We start from the raw sequence: 24,765 nt of genomic DNA on the forward strand, positions 1-24,765 counted from the left end.
TTCGGTTATTATTAATTTAAATATATTTTCTTTCAACAGTAACATTTTTAAAAAGGACCCATGGCAATAAATTTATCACATTCCCTGTGTTAAACAGTTTGAATTAAACCAGAGTTTGACTCATTCCAGCACCATGGAGAGATTCTGTGTAGCAGGAAAGAAACCACTCTCTATGTTTCAGCACCATGGACAGTGCACAGTGTAATTGAAAGTCATCCCATCCTAATTGGATTTTTGTAGTTCAATTCAAATAGCCCTATAAATTGCACAAAACATCAAAGATAAAAATAACATCTATTGGGTACTAAACAAGCTAGTCTAAAAACGTGCTATTACCTGTTGAACTTTTTGCACATTTCAGTTATTTTAATATTAACATTTTTCCACAGTCAAACATAAAAATACACTGAAGTTTGCAGTTCTAAAAGTGCAAAAATTAGCAAAGTTTTAAGGTCTGTGAATAATTTCAGGGGGTCTTGGAATTCGGGGACAGTGTGGCTTGGTTGGGAGGGCTCGATAACCTGCATCTGTCTGCCTGGGACTGTTCCAGCCTTCCTGAGCCATGTCCGTCTGTCCTTTGCTGCTCTTGGGTGCAGTCTGCTGCAGGTCTTCTACTATTCTCACCACTCTAATACCTGTACACCTCCAGGTGACAAACTCGCTCATATGCACCCACACAATACATCGATTTCTGCATATAAGCTCACCCATCCACCTACCCACAGACATACTGACACACAGATAATCAAAATTAAAAGACATAAAAAGAAAAAACAAAACAAGAATTGCTACAAACCAGAATCAGAGACAGAGCTGTAATTGACAGCCCGCCTCTTACCATCAGACTCTGATGCGGCTCGAAAGATGAGGTGGCTGCTGGGTAACGGTTGCGTGATAGAGCCCACTGCTTCTCCTTTAGGACCCTGATGACAGAAAGGGACAGAAGGAGGAAAACATGTTAAAACCAATTACAGCGTTTAAGATTGATGTGACAAATCTTGTGTCAGTTCTTAGATCTGGGTGTCAACCGCTTGACAGATTTTCAGTTCATTGAATATGCTTATCCTTATTTTATCTAATAATAATAATAATAATAATAATAATAATAATAATAATAATAACAATTTCATAACTGTAAACTTAAGTGGATATCTTATTATGCAAATTAACATACATAAATACATACACAAACATGAGTGGGCACAGAGTGGGCAGATGTAGAATAAGTGAGGAGCTAATTTTGGTGGTGATGCTAATGAAAGGTAGAGCAGGGCAGCTCTTATCAGGACAAAAACAAACACCAGAGAGCTTTCATGCTCAGTGATGAATAACAAATTACAGCTCGAGTGGCCAGTTGAGAGCTGAGAACAGTGGAACAAACGGAGTGTGGGGGCTGCCAAGTATGAAAATGGCTTCCTGGATGAATGATTTTCTTTGTCTAACCTAAATTACAGCAGGATGTTCTCGTAATTATAACTTAATATCCACACCTGTATATGAAAGAGCTACTAGTTTGTATTTTCGCTCTTTTCCTCTTAAGGTGGACACACGAGAGGACACAAAAGCAGCATTCAAATTTGACAACTAGAATTTTACATACTGTTTTTCTCCTTGAAAACTTTGCTCACATTCAGACACAAACACATTTATATTGTATGATATTACGAAATCCTGGAAAGTCAACAGAGAAATGATTCAGCAGACATAAAACCAACCTTGAGGATAATTAGTTCAGTTTAGCATTAACATAGTCCAAGTCAGTCCACATGACACAAAAGACATGGTAAATAAATTGGTGCAAGTGCAACTGGATTTTTCATTGTGTAGAGCAGGGGTGTCCAAACTTTTCGGCACGTGGGGCAAACTTAAGTCAAAATTACTTGAGGGCAAAAACTAAATAAAAAAAGATTAAAAATGAACCCAAAAACAATATGTTTTTTCTTCCCTGCTCTACAAAATATGATCATTTTAATTAAACAAATTATTCAGATTTTCTGTAGGAAAGGGAAGTGTAAACCACTGTTGATGCAAAATTAAAAACAGGTTTTGCTCATTTGCTTTATTAAAAGAGTGTCACACAGTTTGCTAATTATTTGAAGTTCGGTTGAAAACAGTGAAAATCTTTTAGGTGTGGTGATATAGGAACTGGTCAGTATGTCCTTGAAAACACTTCCTGCATTTAGCTAATTTAAATAAATGAAATCAAAACAGTTTTTTATACACAAATGTCTGCATTTGAGTTAAAGACCTGAGAGAGATGTGGTCGTGCTTACTATGAATGAGAATGTAAAAAGTGTGATTTTTCAAAGATGAATAACTTGTGTTATACCTAACATTTTTAATTGTAGGATATTAACCTGACATCATTTTGCCAAAATTAAAAACAAAACAATCGACCAACTCCGCATCAGCCATCTGTGCTGGTGGAGTTTTTCTTGAAATGCATTTGGAGAGGTTCGCACACGTCCAGAGGCCGCAAATGGCCCCTGGACCACAATTTGTACATAGCTAGGGTACAGTGTAGAACTTCTTCAATTAAACTTTACAGCTGTAAGCGATTTTTCTTAAGAATGTTCCTTAGTCTGTGACGGTGTCAGGATTGAACCCTGTTGTGGGATGATGTAGTTTCTATTTGTTCAGTTTAGATTAATGGAGGAGTGCTTAAATAATCAATGCCTGAGTTTGTAGGAAGACAACTGATGCATGCTGATTTTCTTCACTAAACATTTTTTAGTTGTTGTACAATGGTGTACAAGCATCTTTTGTCCTATGTGCTGGTACGTGTATGCAGGTAAGATTCTGTCTACACTTCAGACAATGAGCCAGCTCATTGTCTGGCTCATTTTTTTTATAGTTTTCTCGAGCACAAAAGCCTTGCCCCTTAAAACTAATAGGTGTTAAATAAAAATAAAAACATTTTTATTAAAAGATTTTCATCAAAATTCAGATTTTATATGGGTCTGGATCCGGACCACTATAGCCCAGCCATTTGGGAACCTATTAATGGATATAACCTGTTAACTATTCAGAAACCTGGAGTCATATAGACTCTTAACTCAAGGAATATCAAGTCAAGAAACAGTTCACATAAAAATCAGCCCAAACAATCCCATTAACATGTATCTAAAGCATTTATTATCTATACTCTAAGTTGATCAGTTTCTATGAATTTCTAACTAGCACTAACAGCACTAGCACAATCAATGACTTCCTGTTTCTTTGCAGCATAAATGGAACATGAGACAGACGCCTATTTATCTCAGGAAATCACCGTTAGACTGGACAAGGAGCCAGATCTACCCTACAGCTAAGCATGATGATGAAATCGTGATGCTGTGAGCCTAGTTTGCTTTGAAAATCCCAGAGAACCATCTTAGTGAAACTTATCAGTACCAGGAAACTGAAAATGGTCAGCCATTGTTTCTTTTAATAAAATAATGAATTTTCATTTTTTGTTTATCTATATAAAGGATTCGTGTTTAGTTACCAGAGACTCAAACACTAACATTTTGTCCTTAACCTAATTTGTGATGCTTTTCCATAGTTGGGCTTTTAGTTACATAAAGATTAAAAACGCCTAAATGCCTTAAAGAGGAAATACAAAAAATAGAAGCGGAACATAAAATTAACACAAATTAAGATCTCACAGTACAGAACAACATGTTCTGTACTGTTACAGTTACAGCATCTCATAAAAGTGAGTACACCTCTCACATTTGAAGATATGACACTATGATACAACGTGTAGCAGTCAGTGTACAGGTTGCCGCTGGCCAGAAAAGTTTGTACACCCCTAAAATGTCACAATGTAAATGTCACACATGTGCAGAATGTGTCAATATTTTGCGTGGCCACCATTATTTACCATTAGTACCTCATTCATTGATTGGCTATAACCTTCTCTAAAACACAAGGACAAATCAACATAAATGGTTGACTGCACAGAAAATCAACATCCCAGACCCCACGCCTAAATCCAAAGCTGCATGTGTGTCGAACAGAAGAAATGATAAGAGAACCCATGGCAGACTGTGCATGGAGATCCCACTCTCTGTTCACTCCAACCTTGTGAAATGTTATAGGAGAACACTACAAAGTACTGACAGCAGAGGTACTAATGTTTGTGCCACTGCTGATTAGAATTTTGTTAAAAACAACTATTTCTCAACATGAGGTTCTTTTCCCCAGTGAATAGATCCGCTGGCTCACAGCAGCATAGAATCAGTGAGTTGTCTGCATTTGGATGGGTTTTCTGACCTTAACAGCCCAGATGGACTGCTCCAGTGGGTGAAAGAGCTTGAAGCAGAACCCATCTTTCTTGGAAGGCCTCTCGATGAGTTCACAGGCATTCAGTAGTACCGTTCCCACCCACTGGCCGTTTTTGTTAGTCTTATATATGAGGAGGACGCCTGGTTTCAGCACACACCACAGCTTGGTCCAGCTCTTCAGCGTGCCTCGGATCTGAAGACGGAAAAATTCCAGGTGAGCTCTATCTAACAAATTTTGTTCTGCTCCAGCTTTTGATTAAGAAGGAAAAAAATTACAATGTTCATGTAAAACGTGTGAAAAGAAGAGTTAAAAGAGGGGAGGCCCACCTTGAGCCAGTCAGCCATGACGATGACAGAGGGATCTGTGATGGTGCTGAGCAGCTCCTTGGTTGCCCTCTTCTTTTCTTCTCTGTAGTTCTTCTTCTGCACCTGCAGAGAGTGCAGAAGGATGAATGATGAAACACAATCTGTAAGCAGTTCTCTCTTCCATTTAGTTAGGGGTGTAAAACAACATTCCTCAGCTTTCCTTACAAAAGAAATCCTGACTGAAGAGTGTGGTATCATTTACATTTCATTTATCATTTTAAAAATAATGTTAAAAAAGGTGTTTTTTTTGCACCGTTATCAGACTGAGGCACGATTTGAAGCTGAGAAATAGACTGTTGTGAGGATAAATGCTGTAAACTAAGACTATGTCACAGTAATACATGCTTATCCAACACATAACCAGAATGAAAGTGTATTTTTACAGCTTGTGATGCCGCCTGAGAATTAGGATCCGGATATGTGGGACTTAAGCTGCTTTAAAGCTTTCTCACCTTGAGGGACTCCTTCTTGGTGAGCTTTCCACCAGGCGCTGGCACATCCTTATCTGAGCCATTGTACAGCTTGGTTTCAGACTTTCAACACGCAGGAGAGAAAAAAATTACAGTTAGTTCACAACAGAAGACATCCTGTCCATTTCTATACTATTTCTATCAGAGTTAATGACCACAATGTTGAAAACAACTCCCCAGCCATGTTGATGGTTGTTTAGGCCGGATGGCAGCACCTAATATTGTAGAGGTTATCCTTTCTCTGTGTTCTCTGGTAACTACCAGATAAGATCTAATCAAGAAAAGCTACTAAATTAAAATAATGTTTCTTGTAGATGTGATTGTTCTTTTCTTTTACACGTAGCTCTTCTACTGGACTATAAATGGCCGTTTCTGCAGTTTCCCTTCACATTCTGAAACAATGTATTGCAAAGAAATTTACAAATCTTGAACTTTTACTGTCATGTTCCAGCCAAACTTTATTTTATTTTATACCAACACAAATCAGTGCAAAATTGTTAGGTGGAATAATAATGACATGTTAACCCCAAATAAAATCCAGTTTAAATCAGTGTTACACCATTTCCAAAGCTTTAAACACCCTGTAAAGCACTACACGTCATTCTGAAAACACAAACTTCACTGTGACAGTTGTTAGTGGTGGGATAATGATGTTGGGATGCTTTGGGGATGAATAAAGGGCCTATTCTGGAAGAATGTTAGAGGCTACATTAGGGTTCAAACTGAGGTGGGAGGTTTACCTTCCAGTCATCCAGAAGATGAAGATATCTTTATTTGTCATTGCAATTGTACCTTCCAACAAAATGTGTCTTCTGCATTTAACCCATCCCTTAGGGAGCAGTGGGCAGCTATCACAGCGCTCGGGGAGCAATCTGGGACTAAGGGTCTTGCTCAGGGACCCAACATGGCAGTCTGCGGGGATCGAACTGGTACGTGCAACCTTCTCAGGGTGCAAGTGTGCTGCTCTAACCACTCCCCCTTTAAAAAATGGTAAAAGGCTTTACACTACAGTCATTCACCCATTCACACCCTGACTGTGCTGACAGAAGCGAGGCTGCCATACCAACGGCGCCACCAGACCCTCTGACCACCGCCAGCAGGCAATGCGGCTGAAGTGTCTTGCCCAAGGACACGACTGAGACGGTCAGAGGAGGGGATCAAACCGGCAATAAGATTTTTGCTGAAGCAATCTTACCAATTACAGAACAACCTCCCTTACTCTTGTACCGCCGTCGCCCTGCCGATGTCCAGTGGGACACCGGCCGTAAACATCCAGCCAGAACTAACGGTTTAGAAAAAAGAAGCCCACTCAAAATCTAGACCTGAATCTGATAGAGAATCTGAGGCGAGGCAGAAGAAGGTTTGTTCACAGAGCATGCACTCACAATAGCATGCCACACTTTCTAGGTTTGTGTCTGTGAAGTCCACGGACAGGAAATCTCTTATGCTAATAAAGCAACATCTCAATCATATGTATTGAGGTTTGTAGTGATATAGTGGCAGATGAAAACTTCAAGAGGTGTAAATGCTTTTCAAAGCGCTGCAGGAGTGAGGGGTCAGAGGGGTAGTAAACAATCTTTATACACTGGATCCTGCTTTGAAGGAGTGTTGGATTTAAAGTTAGTCTACAATATTGACAAACACCCTAATTTTATCTGAGCCTTGACAAATATCTACTCCTCAAGAGAAAAACTGGAGCTGCTTAATATTTATCAGTGTGCGATGCATGAGTCATCTCAGTGTGAGCTATAATGCTGCTGATGCAAGACTGGGAAAGTAAAAAGACATACAGTAATCCTCGCATTAAATGATTTTCATCACAGTAAAAACATTGAAGCACCCAGTTATTTCTCCCCGGTGATTATGGCTCATAAAGCGAGAGCATGGATTGTTTTTTTCTTACCTTGCTCTTTGATATGGAATTAGAGTCCTCTTTCAAAGGCAGAGGCAGGAGGTCCTCCTTCACTTTCTCAAAACCTGAGGAAAAAAAGTACAGAATACATTGATGTTCACTTCCAGCGGGCAAATTTGCGCCTAATGGTCAAAGCTCATCAGCTTTTGTAATTAGCACACATGCAGACCTGGATCAACGTAATACAGTGCAGTAATACAATGCCTGCTTTGCAAGTATTCATTCCCTTGAACTGCAAAACATTTTACCACATTACAACCACAAATAACAATGGATTTTATTTGTTTTTTTATGAATTAATAAAACTGCTGGTCTTTTAGGCTTTACCCTACAGGATTTGCACATTTGACCCTTCTTTGTTAAACAGCTAAGGTTCGATGGAGAATACATTAGAAAAGTCAATTTCAGGTACTGTCTCAGATTCCCGATTGGATTTTAGAGTGGACTTTGACTGGGCCATTGTAACATAAACTAAACTACTGGGGCGATGGCTCAATGTTCAGGCTCGTTTTCCTACTGAAAGGTGAACCTAAACGCCAAGTCTCAAGTCTTTTGCAGCATTTTTGTTTTACAAATTTTTACATAAATTTTTGCATTTCCAAAAATATCCAAAAAGTAAACTGTATGATGTACAATTAGCTGATTTCAAAAACGTATCTGAGAAACATTCAGACAAATTTAGCCGGCAACCTGCAGCACAGAAGGAAACGCAACCTGCATCCCTTGGAACCTCTGTTCGTATATATTGTCCACAATGATTTCACAGAAAGCAGCAGACAGCTGCTTCTCTGATGAATCTTCTCCTTTACCATCATTTTAGGTAGACAGCCAAGCTTTTACTGAACAAACCTGTCTGCTGTGTATTTTGGTCCTCACACTGCTGTTTGTTCTTCAACAAGCCTCTGAGGCTAGCACAGAGCAGATGGATTTATACTGAGATTAAACACACAGGGGGACTAAGTTTACTAATTAGGTGACTTCTGAAGATGGAGATTTATTTAGATGCATCAAAGTGATTGGGGGTGAACACAACTGCATGGACATTTTGCCATTTGATTTCACAATGAAGCACACATTCTGTATTTCAGTCATAGAATCCCAGGTAAATGGACTGAATTTAATGGTTATAAAATGAAACTAGTGTGGAAATTATATATTTTTTAATTATGACCTTTATTTAACCAGATAAAGCCTCGTTGGGATTAAAAATCTCTTAAAGAGGGACTTCGCAAAAGGCGGTAGAATTACAACAAAACTACAATAAAGCAAAAATACAGTCAAACATAATGTTTCTGAACAAATCTGGGAGCGCACGATCGAGGTACCGACTCTGAAACCGTTACAAGAAATGAAACAGCCTCTTTCCCAGTCCTAAGATTGCCTTGCTCTTTCAACTTTGAGTCCTTTTGTTCTTTTTAAAAGCTCTCTTACGCAGTTCAGCTCTGACTCAGGGATCAGCAGGTTATAGAGCCTAAGATGATTGCCGGCCCTTTTCAGAAAAGCAGTCAGGTAGGAGGGAGTAGTCTTAGGAGTCATTTGAACACAGAAAAGGACAGACAGCAGAACATTACAATGACAACGTTGGACATGATGTCTACAGCCAGTACTGAAACGTAATGGAGAGTGGTATATGGAGTCTCATCTGATGTACTCATGTAACAAGTCACCATAGTGCAGGACAGGAAGAACAATTTCTAAAATCAAATATTATCTGACTTGCTGACCGAATAAAGTTTTGGGCGGGTTGGGCCCTTTAAGTGGCCTAGTCACGTATTTTGACCATAAGAAGAAAACACAAAAAACACATATTTTTCTTCAAATAAAACAACATGTGCAAAGCCTTTGTTCTGATAGTGTTTATCAGCAGACATAAACACTGTTGTGGGAGTACTGCAAAACTATCAGAAAGCAAGATGGCGGCTATTGATGCAGCTACTCTGAGAGAAACAGTAGACCATCCTGCATTGTGTCTCCCTGTTTACTTATGGCATCCATGCGCCATACCGTACTTCCAGTTATGTGATGTTGTTATGGTAAATATACACAAAAGGGCTTAGTTTACTAAAAACAGTGTAAAACACAGAAATAAAATATAATACAATCGCGCCCTGTTAACTTATATATAATATATAAGTTAAGAGTCATTTAATCTGAAAACCTTTGTATGCAACCAGAGTGAGCTACTGGCACTTTGTAAGGTTAAACAAAGTAAACAAGAGTTAAAATTGTAGGAAACAGAAACAATTTGTACACATTTTCTTACTGATTTATCTTCAACCAATTCACCGACTCAGGAATTCCTTTTCCAAACCTCAGTTTTGTTCGGGAAAAATGTCTAAAACAAGGCTTAATTACTCAGGGTGCGTAGTGTAAACATTTTATTTAGTGCAGCTGTTCTTAACTGCAGTCCACGAGAGCTAATTTCCTTCATCTCGTCTCCAAAACATCTTAATCCAACAACTGAATTGCTTCCAGGCGTCTGTGGAGATTTCATCCAGTTGATTCAGGTGTTTTGGAGCCGGGACGCGTCTAATAGTTGCAGGATAGTAGCTCCCCTGCACCGGATATGGGCATCAATGTGAGATGGGAACAGTGAGTCAATTATTAGCACTTTCCAATCCAACATTTATAAAGCACTTAAATCAAAGAGACCAACGTGCTGTACAGATAATAGCAAAATCTAGATAACACCAATAGAACCAATCCTGGCTCTATTAGAAAACACAAATCAACATAAAACCAACATAAAACAAATGTAAGATAAACATAAAACCAAACTACCTACGAAGTGTTAGAAGGCAGAGAGAACATGTTTTTTTTAAGAGATTTAAAAACAGCCAGTGAGGATGCCTGATTTCTCTACAGCAGTAGATCATTCCAGAGTTTGTGAAACATGATTAAAATTTGTGTGTGTGTGTGTGTGTGTGTGTGTGTGTGTGTGTGTGTGTGTTAAAAGAGGTACAGCAGCATTTTGCACCATCTGCAGACATGTGATTAAAGACCCAGTGACACCATATAAAGTGTGTTACAGTAATCCAGAACTGTTGTCACAAAGGCTTGGAGAGCTGTCTCCCAGGGCTTCTTTGTAAGCACGGGCTTTTATCTTGGCCTGCTGTCGAAGCTGAAAGAAGCTGGACTTGATGACAGCCTTGATCTGGCAGTCCAATATACGCCTATTGTTCATTTTAAAGCCAAGATTTGTGGCTGTAAGCTTCAGAAACTGGCCAGGATACCCCAGGTCCAAACACAGGCCCTCTGATGTGTTACAGACTACCACCAACTCAGTCTTTTTTTCGTTAAAATGTAAAAAAAAAAAAATCTAAATGCATTCACCCCTTCAAATCAACAAAGCAATAAAGAAGCAGCCGCTGTGGACTGGACACAAGGAGCCTGTGGTAGTTACACAGAATCAACCGATTCAAACAGGACACAAGGGTTATGAAGCTGGATACAATCATGTCTGCAAAGTATCTTTTTTTTTTGTCGTCTTCTGATAATGCCGCCAGCTGTCCCTCGGGGTCTGAAGGGAAACCTTCAGTTTGTCCTTTTTTCATTTGCACTCAGCTCTACAACATGTCTGGCAGCCTGGGTGGAATCATTCAGCCAGGGCTCAGATTTAGATTTAATTAATCTGGGTTTAAGAAGAGCCTCGGCATCAATAACGGTCAGGCAGGTAATGTAAAACCAGGACCTAAGCTCCTCTGTATTATGGTCCAAGCTCTCCGAGTTAACAAAGTTCTGGTTAAAAACATTAAAGAACTTAGCAGCAGTGGAAGGGTTAATAACACGACAGCGCTGAGTTGCAGCTGCTGGTTTAAAAACTGCACTGGAGACGAGGAGCACTTCAAAATAAACTGGCACATGATGAGAAAACACAGCGTCACAAATGCTAAGATTAAAAACAGGAAGAGCATGTGTCAGGACAAGATCCAGAAATTGGATGGTCACTGCTTTACTTTTCTCTTGTTTTTCACTTGGAGACTTTAGTGTCTCAGTAGCCAAATGAAGCCAGGCCACATTGTGTCCTTGAGCACAACTGAAGGCAGTAAGCCTCAGTCTGAAAGGCAACACGCTGGCGCCTGCTACCAGTGTTTCATCTTAGCTAAGGTCAAGAGTAGCTGACAGGAGACTCCTTTCAGTCTGTGGTGTAGCTCCCACACTGTGGGAGTGCAAAGCTGAAAGGGGGGAAAGAAAGCTAAGAAAGGCATATGAAGATCCAGATTAATGTTGGGTTTCTGTAAATGTCAACTGGATACCAGGAGCACCTTATCCAGAGGGAAACTACACTTCTACTTCAGCAAAAATCTTATTCCAATTATGACCAATTCCTAACACCAAACTACGGACGCCCCACAGAGAGCGCAGCAGGCAGCGACACTGCCTCATCCACAAGGACAGATGGGTCTGTAAATATTTCACCGTTTCTTTTCCTTAACCCCAGGACACCGGTACGCTGCTGTGAGAGAAGAGGAATGCCTGCAGAGTTTTATTTTTAAATGCCATGTTTGTCATATGGAACTGAGTCCAGAGGAGGAGTGACGTGCAGATAATAAAAAGCAGGTCGGATTCGTGCCGCAGATCACTGGAGAATACATTTGTTTTACCCAACTCACCCAATCTGTCACATTCATTGGTAAGAGCAGAGATCCACCAAGTAATGAGCAAACAATCTGAGTCAGCAACTTAAATGTTGACAAATCATTTTCTTTTCTTTTCCCTACTCCTAAAATCCAACAAAGCTAAGACTTCTAATTATTTTCAGTGTGTAACTACATCAACCCACAGCATGTCCTTCCACTCACATTTAGTAGAAATCAGATCAAGTTTGGAGCCATATCCTTTGATGCATGACCGTACAAATACAGTATCTAACAACGAGTTGTTTAAAAGGGTTGCCGAGTAGAGATCGATCGATTTTGTTTTTAAGACCGATACAGATTATTTTGACACAAATATCGGCTGGCTGATATATAGGTCGACCTTTATTGCAGAGAGAAAGGATCTTCTCTCTAAAAAGAACATTGCAGCATAATTTAGGTTAAAAAAACTGCATCTAAGTGGTCTACAAGAAACTATGTCCTTTAGACAGAAAGTAAAAATGTTTACATTCGCAGAAAAGGGTCAACTGTTGAACACAGCAGTGGAGGGTTGGTGACTTGGATATGGTTTGCAGCCAAAGGAGCAGAAAGCCAAACCCAGAACTTTTACATAGTGAAAAAACAAAAACAATCAATCTAAGGACATGGCAGGGCTTGAGTAAGGATATTCTTTCAGGAACAAGCTCCGACGTTTTCTCTTTAAATATTTTAGCAATCAAAACAGACTAAACTTTAGTTTAGGAAAAATGACAGTTTGATAGAATATTTACATTTTAAATACGTTTTACTGTATGTTTTAATGTGAATACCTTCTGATAAATGTCAAACCAGAGCCATCCTGACTCTCCAAATATTAAAGCTTGTTCTGAACCACCGTGGTGCAAAAATACTGTTTGAAAGTTAAAGTATTGAGAACAATGATAAAATGAGACCCATTTATGTTTGGATTAGTGGACAATATTAATATGATCAAATGTAATCTAATCAAACTAAATTAGAGACACTTAAATATCCAATATTTAGCGTTAACCACATTTTGTTATCCAGACAACACAGACAACATAAAACTGAATTAAGTTTTGTCACAAAAGTAGGAGATAAATAGCTGCAATCAAACTTAAATAGTTGTGGTTTGCTAAGTTTGCTTCGTTTTGATTGCAGAATAAAATTCTGAATAAACAGTCAGGGAATCGAGGGAGATCTCGTCTACTGCTTGCATTTTGCTAAGATTCGCTATGACAAGTCAGTCTAATTTATGGAGGGAGATTTCCTGGCTAATCTTTGCTATTCTAAAATTGGCTCTAAAACTTTAATAGTTTTATTAGGTTCACTTTTCACAGACAGGCACTTTCACGTGATAATTTAAAACTATTTAGCTCAACAGAATCACTGTCTTGACCATTTGGTTCTTCCTAAGTGCTAAAATATTACCTTGGCTTAGTACCAAGGGCTAGGAAGAAATTTAAAGAGGCACCAGTCGCTGGGAAGGTATTAGTGGAGTGTTTATTTAAAAGTAATATTATTTACATTAAGTGTTAAATAATGAGCTAGTAGAAGAAGTCCAAAAAGCTGATAATGAGTTGATTTAAAACTATTAAATAAAAAAAAATGTTTCCTTGTTTTTATTTTCCATTTTACAGACTTCTCGAGCCTGAGAGGAACGATCTGATCTGGGAGAAAATTTCAGTTTTAAGCTGACAGATGCTGCAAGGACTCACTAAGGGCAGAGACTCCCAGTCTCCACCCCGTCTTGCTCAAAAATCAATGACGTCTGGAGTTTTTTCAGCACACCAACGCCATATCAGCAAGAAACTGAGCATGACCTTCAACATAAGGATTGCCTTTCCCATCTTAGCACTAGTAGCCAAACCCCTTATTTCCAAAGCAGGATATGTGACGCGGTCCAAGGTCCTGATGTGTAGGCCATGTGGTCTTTTTGTCAAACAGCCTATTAAGAAGATGAGGCACACCTCTAGCTGAGTCTTTGACAGATATGTTTCGAAGATACGGCAGAAAGAGAGTCCAACTTTCTGCCACATCATCCAAAGCCAAATCCATACCTACCTCCCTGATACAGCCTATTCATCATCGCTGGGCGACAAATCAATTTAATTGATTTATTCGAATTTACAACTTTTTAAGATTACATTTTTGGAAAATTGGGATTTTATTTTGCCAATGCACTCTTCATTTTCATTGTTTACACTGGCAGGTCCAGCCATTCTATTTTACAAGTATGTATTTAGTTGCACTTTGAATTCAGGCGAACTCCCAGACAAAATGCTTGACATAAAAGCAAGTTTTTAAAATCATTCTTTCATTTCTTTTTGTGAAACGAAGAGGAGGAAAAGAAATCGATTAATCGGATATTGTATAATAAAAACAGAGATTTTATTTTTAAGCCATATCGTCCAGCCATACTAAGTACATACAGGGGTTGGACAATGAAACTGAAACACCTGGTTTTAGACCACAATAATTTATTAGTATGGTGTCGGGCCTCCTTTTGCGGCCAATACAGCGTCAATTCGTCTTGGGAATGACATATACAAGTCCTGCACAGTGGTCAGAGGGATTTTAAGCCATTCTTCTTGCAGGATAGTGGCCAGGTCACGACGTGATGCTGGTGGAGGAAAATGTTTCCTGACTCGCTCCTCCAAAACACCCCAAAGTGGCTCAATAATATTTAGATCTGGTGACTGTGCAGGCCATGGGAGATGTTCAACTTCACTTTCATGTTCATCAAACCAATCTTTCACCAGTCTTGCTGTGTGTATTGGTGCATTGTCATCCTGATACACGGCACCTCCTTCAGGATACAATGTTTGAACCATTGGATGCACATGGTCCTCCAGAATGGTTCGCTAGTCCTTGGCAGTGACGCGCCCATCTAGCACAAGTATGGGGCCAAGGGAATGCCATGATATGGCAGCCCAAACCATCACTGATCCACCCCCATGCTTCACTCTGGGCATGCAACAGTCTGGGTGGTACGCTTCTTTGGGGCTTCTCCACACCGTAACTCTCCCGGATGTAGGGAAAACAGTAAAGGTGGACTCATCAGAGAACAATACATGTTTCAAATTGTCCACAGCCCAAGATTTGCGCTCCTTGCACCATTGAAACCGATGTTTGGCATTGGCACGAGTGACCAAAGGTTTGGCTATAGCAGCCCGGCCGTGGATATTGACCCCGTGGAGCTCCCGACGGACAGTTTTGGTGGAAACAGGAGAGTTGAGGTGCACATTTAATTCTGCCATGATTTGGGGATCCGTGGTTTTATGTTTTTTTGGATACAATCCGGGTTAGCACCCGAACATCCCTTTTAGACAGCTTCCTCTTGCATCCACAGTTAATCCTGTTGGATGTGGTTTGTCCTTCTTGGTGGTATGCTGACATTACCTTGAATATCGTGGCTCTTGATACATCACAAACACTTGCTGTCTTGGTCACAGATGCGCCAGCAAGACGTACACCAACAATTTGTCCTCTTTTGAACTCTGGTATGTCACCCATAATGTTGTGTGCATTGCAATATTTTGAGCAAAACTGTGCTCTTACCCTGCTAATTGGACCTTCATACTCTGCTCTTATTGGTTCAATGTACAATTAATGAAGATTGGCCACCAGGCTGGTCCAATTTAGCCATGAAACCTCCCACACTAAAATGAGAGGTGTTTCAGTTTCATTGTCCAACCCCTGTATGTATGTGTGTATGTATGAATGCATGCATTGGCTTCCTGTTAAATCAAGAATAGAACTTAAAATTCATCTTCTAACGTATAAAGCCCTTAATAATCAAGCTTCATCATATATCAGAGCTCTGATTACCCCGTATGCTCCTAACAGAGCACTTCGCTCTCAGACTGCAGGTCTGCTGGTGGTTCCTAGAGTCTCTAAAAGTAGAATGGGAGGCAGATCCTTTAGCTATCAGGCTCCTCTCCTGTGGAACCAACTCCAAGTTTTGGTCTGTGAGGCAGACACCCTGTCCACTTTTAAGAATAAACTTAAAACTTAAAATACAATTGAGTTTCACAAATTTGAATATGTCTCACTGAACTTTAGTGCAGTGTAGATTTACCCAGTCAAAGTCGGACAGGTTTGAATATGTAACATAATGAACTACAGATGGTCAAATGCAATCCAGACTACTAGAAAAGCAAAACAAAACACAGAAATAGCCCTTTAATTTGGCCAAAGCAACTTTAATGGACAGTAGTGTTTTATTATAATGTGCTCCACATGTCATTAAGCGGACATGCAAATAATGAATAGAAAACCCCATCAGGTCACCCATGAACCAACATTGTTGTTGTTGTCCCCCAGGCTGTGCCAATCTGTGCAGAAGCCCACACTTCCCATCTCAAAAACTGCCACCGATTACTTAGAACTTCAGGGATAATAATGTAGCACAAATGAAGATGACATTCCAGAATAAATATGTGAAAAAAAAATGTCCCCCATAAATCTTGTCACACCAGCAAGGGATTAACAGAACAAAATCTTGTTGCTGCAAAGGGATGAATGGATCTATAAGCGCATAGCTGCAGATGAGTCACACACCACGGCATCCACACTGTAAAGCACATCTCTTTGAAAAAAGGAGCAGCAAGGACCTCTCTCTCTACCAAAGATCAGATGTTGGGGGAACTGGAATGCAACAGTAAAGAAAAAGGAGGAGCTGCATGCTGCTAGACCGAAAGTTTTCCCCATTCGTTATCTCTTGCATAAAAGAGCAGGTTAAAAGCAAATAACACAATGTGCCTCACACTCTGGTAGTTGGAGAGCAAATATGGAACAATACGGCACATTTAAATGACTCCATTTTAAATATTGTTGTATTTATTGTGTTTTGCATCTCAGTTTGCTGGCGTTATGGTCCACCTGGTCAACAGATAGTGGAGACATTAGGATGGCGGGTGCACAGAGTGGGTCATTTAAAGGGTTTCATTGAACCCCTTTCACAACAGGTCTCACAACCGCTCTGGCAGCAACAAATGGAGTAAAGTCAACAGTTCCTTCCTTAATTTGACAAAGTCATTGAAATTGGCTGATTTGTCAAGATTGTGTGAAACATAAAAAACTTTAGGATTGCTGGTATACCAACCGGGGCAATTAAACTGCTCAGATTCAGTGGAATTCCCCTGTAATGTACATTTATTTGAAACCTCTTCTGCTATAGTTGCTACTACAGTAGTACTTTTCTTCCCTTTAACATTATTTTCTTTGACTTGACTCAAATCAAAGATTTCACTTGTTGCCAGTGTTACGTTCCAAGTCATGCTGACCTCTATCTAATTACTTTGAAAAGGGCTTCTGCTTCTTTCACTCTGATTAGCTTTGCAAAGAGTTTATTACCATTGTCTAGGTCAGTTTTCTTTATCAAGCCATAGCTACAGAGGTTTAAAAAAAAAAGAAGAAAGAAAATACTCTTGGAGCGCAAACCAAAACGGAGGCACACCCATTATACAACCATTTTACATCTGATTTCAGGACACGTATAAACTCACTATGAAACTCATACTCTATAGGTTCAGGTAACATCTTTAGGTGCAGCAGCTGGCTGGGTTTACTGTCCTACCAGAGATTATAATTCTGACGGTATTTCTATAAGCATGATGGTGTTTCAGGAGATAAATGTCATGCACATTTAACAAGCATTCCAAGAATCTTTAGTGCAGATTTCAAACGACATAGGTTTCTTGGTATCTTCAGGTCAGACGTGATCTGATGGCTGTTCTGTCCAATTATGGTACCATGGCTTTCCTTTTCCCTCACTTGGAGAGACGCTGGGATTGATGCTGTTTTTATACTCAGTGAATAACAGTGAATTAATCTGCTTACTATTGAACCTCTCAAAGGACTGCTAATATTCTTTATGGCTTATCGCTGTCTTTTCCCACGCTGAGAATGGTAGTAAATATAATCAATATTTCTTTTCTACATCCGCACCTGTCATGAAATGCGTATTTAAATAAATTAACCCAATACATTTCTTGCACTGAAAGAAACTTCAGCTTTTCTTAAAAAATGTATTTTTGGTAATACAACCCTCTCTGAGGTACACAGTTAAGCTCCAAGATGGGATGTTCTCGCTCCAGCCATTAAGGCTTCTTTTTGTCAGCCCATCGCTGTGCTGCACAAACAAATAAGAAAATGAATGACGTGGATGAAGCTCCATCAGAAGGGCTGCCACTTCTGTTTCCATTCAGGTAGCTTAATTACAAAAAGTCCTTTTCCTTCGGGTGGAGAGATATTTTAGGAACAGATATCTGAATGGAAGAAGTTGCATTAGCTTGTATAACCATGGTGACAATTTAGCATAAGTGATCTATTTATATTTTTTGTGGGGCTAAATTCATATGTGCCATTAGGCAGCTCTCCTGTCTTGTAACAAAAAGACTTGTAGAAAATCAAACTGCAATTTTGTGTTGATAAACCTACAGCTGCTAAACTGATAAGCACATTATAAAGCAAAAATAAAGGCACAGCGCAAAGCCTTGTGGAGGTAACTAGCAATGAGCGTTTTTTTCACTTCTGGACAATTTAAACCAATTGTAGAAACAGTAGTAATACCGTCATCCCACGGATGAGTTCCCACGGGTCCAACAACATGTCTCATTCTTACCAAACACTCAAAAAATTATCAACATCTCACAGCAAGGCAACACTTATGGAAATAAATAAAAAAACACTAATTAAATGTAACCCCGCCCTCAGACACATTCTGAAAAATGCCATCAAAGTGGGTGATTCCAAAAGAGACGGCTAACTGTGCAGATGAGCGGTGGGGTTTATGCGGGGCTTGGGGCTGCGGTCAGGACGAAACATGGAATGACAAGGGCGCCATGGTTCAGTCTTTTGAGGTGGAGGATTTTTCAGCCCTCTCATCACCGGAGATTAAAGGAGCAGCGAGACCGAGATTTATTTGTCGGAATCGCTGGTTTAAGGCGCTGACTCAGCGATGCCGAGGTAATGGAGGACAAGATGGGTGCAGTTTCTGAGTGGTAACGTGATGTTAGCAACATCATTGCAGACATGGGCTAATGTTCAAAGTAGTAACAAAAGCCTATTGATCAATTCTATTGCATATTGATCACACTATTGATCAATGCTCGCGATACAAACTCCTGAGTCTGACTGAGATGCTTTCAAACTGGAACGAGGTCTATGGTGATTAAAACGTACCGTTTGAACCAATAGGAAAATTCCACTGCAATAGCTGCTGTTCGACCCTAAGAGGGCAGCACCAAGGCGCTTTTAAGACAAATATTACAGAAGTGAACAAGTTCACATGATATGTAAAAAAAATTGTACAGTAACAAGTAGAATCCAGTTTATCTGCAAAACATTTTTTAATTTTCCTTTCACTTTAAATTTTGACGGCAACAATCTTTATATCCTTAATAATCAGACACCATTTATCCACAAAGTCATTAGTTTCCTTGGCTGACAAACTACCAGCAAAAGGTTCTCAAGGTTCCAGATGTTGATACCTTACCACAGTTTATGTTTCTGACAGAAATGAAAGTGTGGAGTTGTTTAGAGTTGACTATCTGAGTAATAAAATCATAGATTGCTAATTATCTCTTTCGTTTTTAAAGGTATAACCATGTTATATGCTTACAAAAAAGACAAAACATTTTTTTGATCATGACAAAATAAAGCTATAAACACCAAGCCTCTATCTTAACAGTGTTTTGCTGGTCCTTTTTGAGGCTAGATAAAAAATAAGGTACTTCGCCTGTTATTAAAAATAAACACAAAAAAGGCTTTATTTACTAACAAAGTGAGCAAAAACAAAGCGTAAAATCCCAAAATAACAACTGATAGCCAGCAGGATGTCACAATCTTTCATAAAAACTTTGTAAGCAACCAGAGTGAGCTACTGAAGTAGACATTTAAAAAAAAAAGTCAAATAACGTGGTCATGCACCTTTAAATCAGCAGTGATACAAATCCCACGTCTGGGACATTTTAAGATTTCCTGTCAGTCTTAGGTTACACAAAGACCCAATAGTTAACATCCCTGGCAAAAACGTGTAAAAAAAAAAAAATTAAATTAACTATTCTTTTAATACAGTAGATTAATCTCACACTACAAAATATGGAAATATTCAACCTCTTGAATGCTTTTATTTAGTGAGGAAAACCCTCATATTAAGGGAATATTTATTTAAAAAAATACTCATGGTACAATTATTCGCTCGTATACCATCATGTTTAAAAGTACATATAGCAAAAGAAATATTTTTTGCATGCAATTTAAGGCTAACCTGAGTTTCTGGGAACTTGAAATTTTCTGTTTCCCTGGATGTGACACATCATGAACTTTTAAATGAAAAGTAGAAATGTATGAAGAAATTCACTTACATACAAATCATTACCTTAATGTTGATTCACAAACAATTTAAAAGAATCGTAAAGATAGATTCTTTGTCAGTCCTGGTTATACATGAAGTCAAGTTTAATATAACATGCCAAAGGGTAAATATTGTCTATTTAGGGATCCCATTTGATTGCATTGAGTCACTGGCTTTGAGGCAGTACCTACTCCTGACGGTGGAAAGTTGATTAAATTATCTGGTGAGGGGAGCTGGATGCCTTTCTGCTGGCATGTCTAAAAGAAAAAAATTCTCTATGATTTTTTGCAATCACTGAATGCACCAGACTCACATTTACCCACATTCAATGGCCATTTCATCCCTGAGAACTAAGTCCTTTAGAAAACATGCAGGGGTGAGTTAAAGAGAAGAAAACACAAGGACTCTGGACTCTAACCCTGACATGGGATTTTTCCATACTATACTGCACAGCATAAATTCACCGGCATTCAAACTAAATATAGTCAACTAGCTTACACAAGCTATTTTTGCATGCAATGCTGCAGATGAGGAGAGATGTGGGAGTAAAATATTAAACAATGAAACAGACGTAGCACTCAGAAGAATACCTAAATCCCCCCCCCAAAAAAAAAAACACTGGGTTAGTCCAACGTGCCTGCCCAAGTTATCTCCTTCAGCGGCTCATAAAGCTTACATCTGGTATCTGAATGACAAAAATTAAGATAAATGGAGCCGGGGCTGTGAGAGGAGAAACACTATGACTCAGACGCTGCCTTGTTGTCTGAGAGATTTGCGTAGCTGGAGGAGGTATTTTAGAAGAGGAAAGATGCCGGCTTATGGCCAAAAGGTGGCCAGAGTAAATCTCCAGCCATGGCAAACACTTGTTTCCCTCGACAACTTCTACTGAGACAGCCTTAAGCCCTGAGAATCCGACTGGCAAACACAAGGGGACAGAGTTACCGGGTCATGAGGAGAAGTCATAAATACAGCATCCATTGGTGGTTAGAAAACAAGGTTGGTGCTCAGTCAGCTTTTACTGGGTTTCACAAGTTAAAAATAGTCATCAGGAAAGGTGGAACAGGGGACATGTTCTCTGAAAGCGCAAGTGGTTGCCAGCTTTCTGCCTCCGGGTCTGTGCTCTTTTCATCAGGAGGAACAAAGCTAAGATCACAGAAAGCCATTTTACAAATGGATGGTAGACTGATTTAATCCTTCATTTACTGTAGGATTAAAGGCACTTTAAAAACCCAGGATTATCACAGCACTTTCATTGAGGAATAACTGGAACCTGTGTAAAGCTGAGCCAAAAAAAGAGTTGTCCATTACTAGTTTGCACAAGCTTATTTAAATGCAATCGGCCTTGCATTCAACAAAGTATAAAACATGAAGCAAACCTGAACACTGCGGCTTTTTTCAGCCACTAAAACACATGAACACCCCTTTGATTACACAGTAAAAATGAAGACGTGTTTGGTGAAAGAAAATACGGTTGTTGTAGTGCATAACCTTCATTTTCTACCAGATGTAATACCACTATTTACATAAAGAAACATTTAGCATGTATTAATGCTTTGAAGGTCAAGTTCTGCTAATGTGAGACTATCTGTCTGATAGCTAAAGCTTGGCCCACATCAAGACCAAACAAAGCAGTAAATCTACAACAGAATCACTGAAAAATTAAACACTGACAGTCCAGACTGACTGGAATGCTGTGGTAGGAACTTATGAGACTGTAAACCCAGATAAACTGAAGCAACTCTGTTCAGAAGAATGGGACAAAATTCCTCCACAATGGCAGAAGAGACTGGTAAAGCTGCACAAAACTGACTAATTTAAGCTGATGGTGCAAAAGATGGTTTTCTGACATCATACGAAAAGTCACAAAGACTTCAGCTTTACTGTAAATAGTAGCATTAAGACTTGTGTGTTTAATCCAGAAATCAGAGCATCTGAAAATGAGATTAAAAAAGACAAAATTTATGTTTGTAACATAATATTTTTTGAATCAGCAGCAAGGTTTATCACTTTCCATCACTGTTGCTTCAGAAATTAAAGATGAATTCACCCTGTTGGACCTCTACACGCCTTTACAATAGATCCATGAACATGATCGTAAGAAGTACATCGAGCTTTGAGGATTGTTGGTCTTGCCTCAGTGCTGACAAAGTAGTAAATATACAGCATGTCGATCATTCTGAGACAGCTCTCCCAACCCTGAAATCAATCCAAGCTCTGCAGCAGAAATCTGTCAGTGTCAGACCACCCGAGTCAAACTAATACATGACATGCCCTCACCATCTTGCAGCATAAGCACAACAAATGCACACTTTTAGAGCATAGTCTTCCAGTCACCACAAGCTAACACTACTAATGAGTCTGCCGTGCCCTCAATCAGGAGTGTCCACGCTGTCACACACCCACCTGGTAGTGAGATGGGGGACAGCTCGTTATAGCCCCCAAAGGAGGCGTTGCGGATGAGCTTGCGTCCGTCCGGGTGTGGAGGTCGAATGGATGCCGTCCCGCCACACGTGGAGAAACGCCGACGGTTCAGCGGGCCCTCCTCCTTCATCATGGGGCCGGCCGGAGGTCCCTCGGCGTGGGCGAGGGAGGGAAGGAGGGGGGTGAGGGGCCGGCGAGGAATGGTCGAGAGAGGAAGGTCCGAGGTTGATCGGCAATCCAATTCACTCTAGTGTGCGAGTGAAGAAATGTAGGAGCACACAGAGAAACACGCAAAAGAACTCAGGGTTCAGCCATTGAATCAGTGCAGCCGACTTCCCTGTCTCCCTTAGATGCTCTCTCTCTGCTATGTGAGTGAGAGCCTGTAAGTACTTAATAAGGAATAAGCTGAGCCCCGCCTACTCCCTCTGCTCCGGATGGGAGGGGAGCTGCATCCTGGCTAGATAAAACCGCTCCAATGTTCCATGTCTCATCTTCCTCTGTGGCTGAATTTCTCCTCAGGAGTTTCAAATTCTCTGTGTGGCTCCAAAGGGACATTTCACTGCTTTCCACCTGTGCGTCAGTGCATCAGTAATTAAAGTCTCCAGCGTCCATAAAGCTGATGAATGTTTTCTAAATATTGCCACAGCATCATTTAGTTTGCCTATAATGCCTGTGTCCTTTCTTTTGAAGGCTAGAAATGCAGAACATTTTGTAATGTTTATCACCATCAGTCACTTATATATTCAAGTCCATGACGTTCAGTCTGCTTTTTAACTTTGGATGCTGCAGTGCAGAAGACAGTGGATGACGAGCATGAGGCAGAATGGAAAGCTCCACAACAGCTTGTGGAGTGACTGGTCCCTAAGCTCTTGCCGTTTTCCACACAGCGCCCTCACACATTTCCAGATTTCATACCACATTCAAAAATGTCAGGTTTTAGTTAAAAAAAAAAATTTTAAACATTTACTGCAACACTGAGGGTGCTCTTATATGTATCCATCCATACAGAACTGTATATAAACCTCTAATGATCCTCTGTTGCTTTATATGTTTCCTTCCAGGGAGCCAGACCTAGTCTATTTTTATTTTATTTTATTTTTTACATTTTCTTGTCTTTGTTTACTCGTTTTTAGTCAGATAATGTTTACATTTTCATACCACTCGTTAACTGGGCCCTTTAAATCCATCCTATGAATCATTCAAGCCTTAAAAGGGCTGCTAGACTCAGGGGATTAACCTGTGTTATAGCAACGCATGGCTGACATTGTGGAAAAGTAGCAGTGTTAGTAGCTAGCAGCATATCACAAAGACAAAATGTTATCCTATTCAGTTGAATCTGTGAAACATACAGATGATAACCCAGTTTAATAGAAGTACATTATGTTTTTAGCATCAGCAGAGAGATACCCAAAGACAAGTTTATACCCCTGTTCGATTTTATCCATAAGAAACTTCTTTTTGGGGGGTTTTCATACTTATCCAGACTTTAATATGCATCTGTGATACAGGGTTGTTACTACTACTATGACTACAACATTCCATTTCCAATGGCAAAACTTTTTGATGGCACAGGGTTATTTCTAGTTTAGAGCATATGATCCATTACAGTATGACAATATTTCAACTTAAACAAGGCAAAACCATTAATCCTGGAAAAATTCAGCCCTTCTTTAGAAAAAAAAAAACAGATTTTATTTAAGTGTCTCTGTCCAGGTTTACAAAACAGTAGACAAGATAACACCAACGGTATCATTGCTGATTTCTTTTATGGAAGTGTGTATCTTCCATTTTTAATTCATTACCACAGTGTGTTTATATTTGCATGTCAATTTGATGTTGATACAAATTAACTTTACTTCTGAAAGACAAAGGATAAGTTTAAACTAAAAATAAACTGTGTTTCTAAACAAATATGGATTTGGTGCAAGCACTGTATAAACAACGATTTGGTCCATGCTAATGTATTCAGCATCAGCATTTCTATCTGTCTGGTCATCGAGCATTATATTTCTACAAATACAAACAATTGTGCTGTTTGTGTCAGTGAAGCTAATATGCCGTCTGGGAAGTTTTGCTACTTCAATGCTGCAGGACACAGAAGCTTTATTAACCTTTTAGCATTGACCTCAAAATCAGTGTTGTACTGATGGCGCAGCTAGCATGTGGCATTCTTCAGCATCTAATTTTTTTTTCTGTCAGGCTATGCCTGATTGGAAAAATACCTCCGAACAACACTTTAATGCTTGCCTTGTCGACTAAAGAGGGTCGTTTTTCTTCTGGCTGTACTGGCCATGCTAGCAGGGTCTAAGCTTCCACCAGCAGCTGAGTGTCCCTGGTACTGCTGCCTGAAGAAGGGCAGCAATTTGAG

General features: G+C 39.6%; 1 protein-coding gene across 13 annotated transcripts in view; it reads right to left on the bottom strand.

Annotated features, from left to right (window-relative positions):
• The window catches only part of osbpl8 (oxysterol binding protein-like 8), a 108,463-nt gene that overhangs the window by 16,351 nt on the left and 67,347 nt on the right, over positions 1–24,765 (bottom strand). For 5 of the 13 annotated variants that reach the window (XM_036133668.1, XM_036133669.1, XM_036133676.1 and 2 more), the window contains 5 exons: positions 7,008–7,081; positions 5,087–5,167; positions 4,596–4,697; positions 4,258–4,461; positions 797–923 (listed from right to left, as the gene is read on the bottom strand). In XM_036133668.1, the coding sequence (XP_035989561.1) occupies positions 797–923; positions 4,258–4,461; positions 4,596–4,697; positions 5,087–5,167; positions 7,008–7,081 (588 nt within the window). Of the gene's footprint in view, positions 1–796; positions 924–4,257; positions 4,462–4,595; positions 4,698–5,086; positions 5,168–7,007; positions 7,082–22,379; positions 22,645–24,765 lie in introns of all 13 variants that reach the window. The other 8 variants (XM_036133673.1, XM_036133667.1, XM_036133674.1 and 5 more) reach the window with 3 other exon arrangements.

The sequence above is a fragment of the Fundulus heteroclitus genome, unplaced genomic scaffold (assembly GCF_011125445.2).
Source record: "Fundulus heteroclitus isolate FHET01 unplaced genomic scaffold, MU-UCD_Fhet_4.1 scaffold_66, whole genome shotgun sequence".
In the NCBI taxonomy this organism is placed as follows: domain Eukaryota; kingdom Metazoa; phylum Chordata; class Actinopteri; order Cyprinodontiformes; family Fundulidae; genus Fundulus; species Fundulus heteroclitus.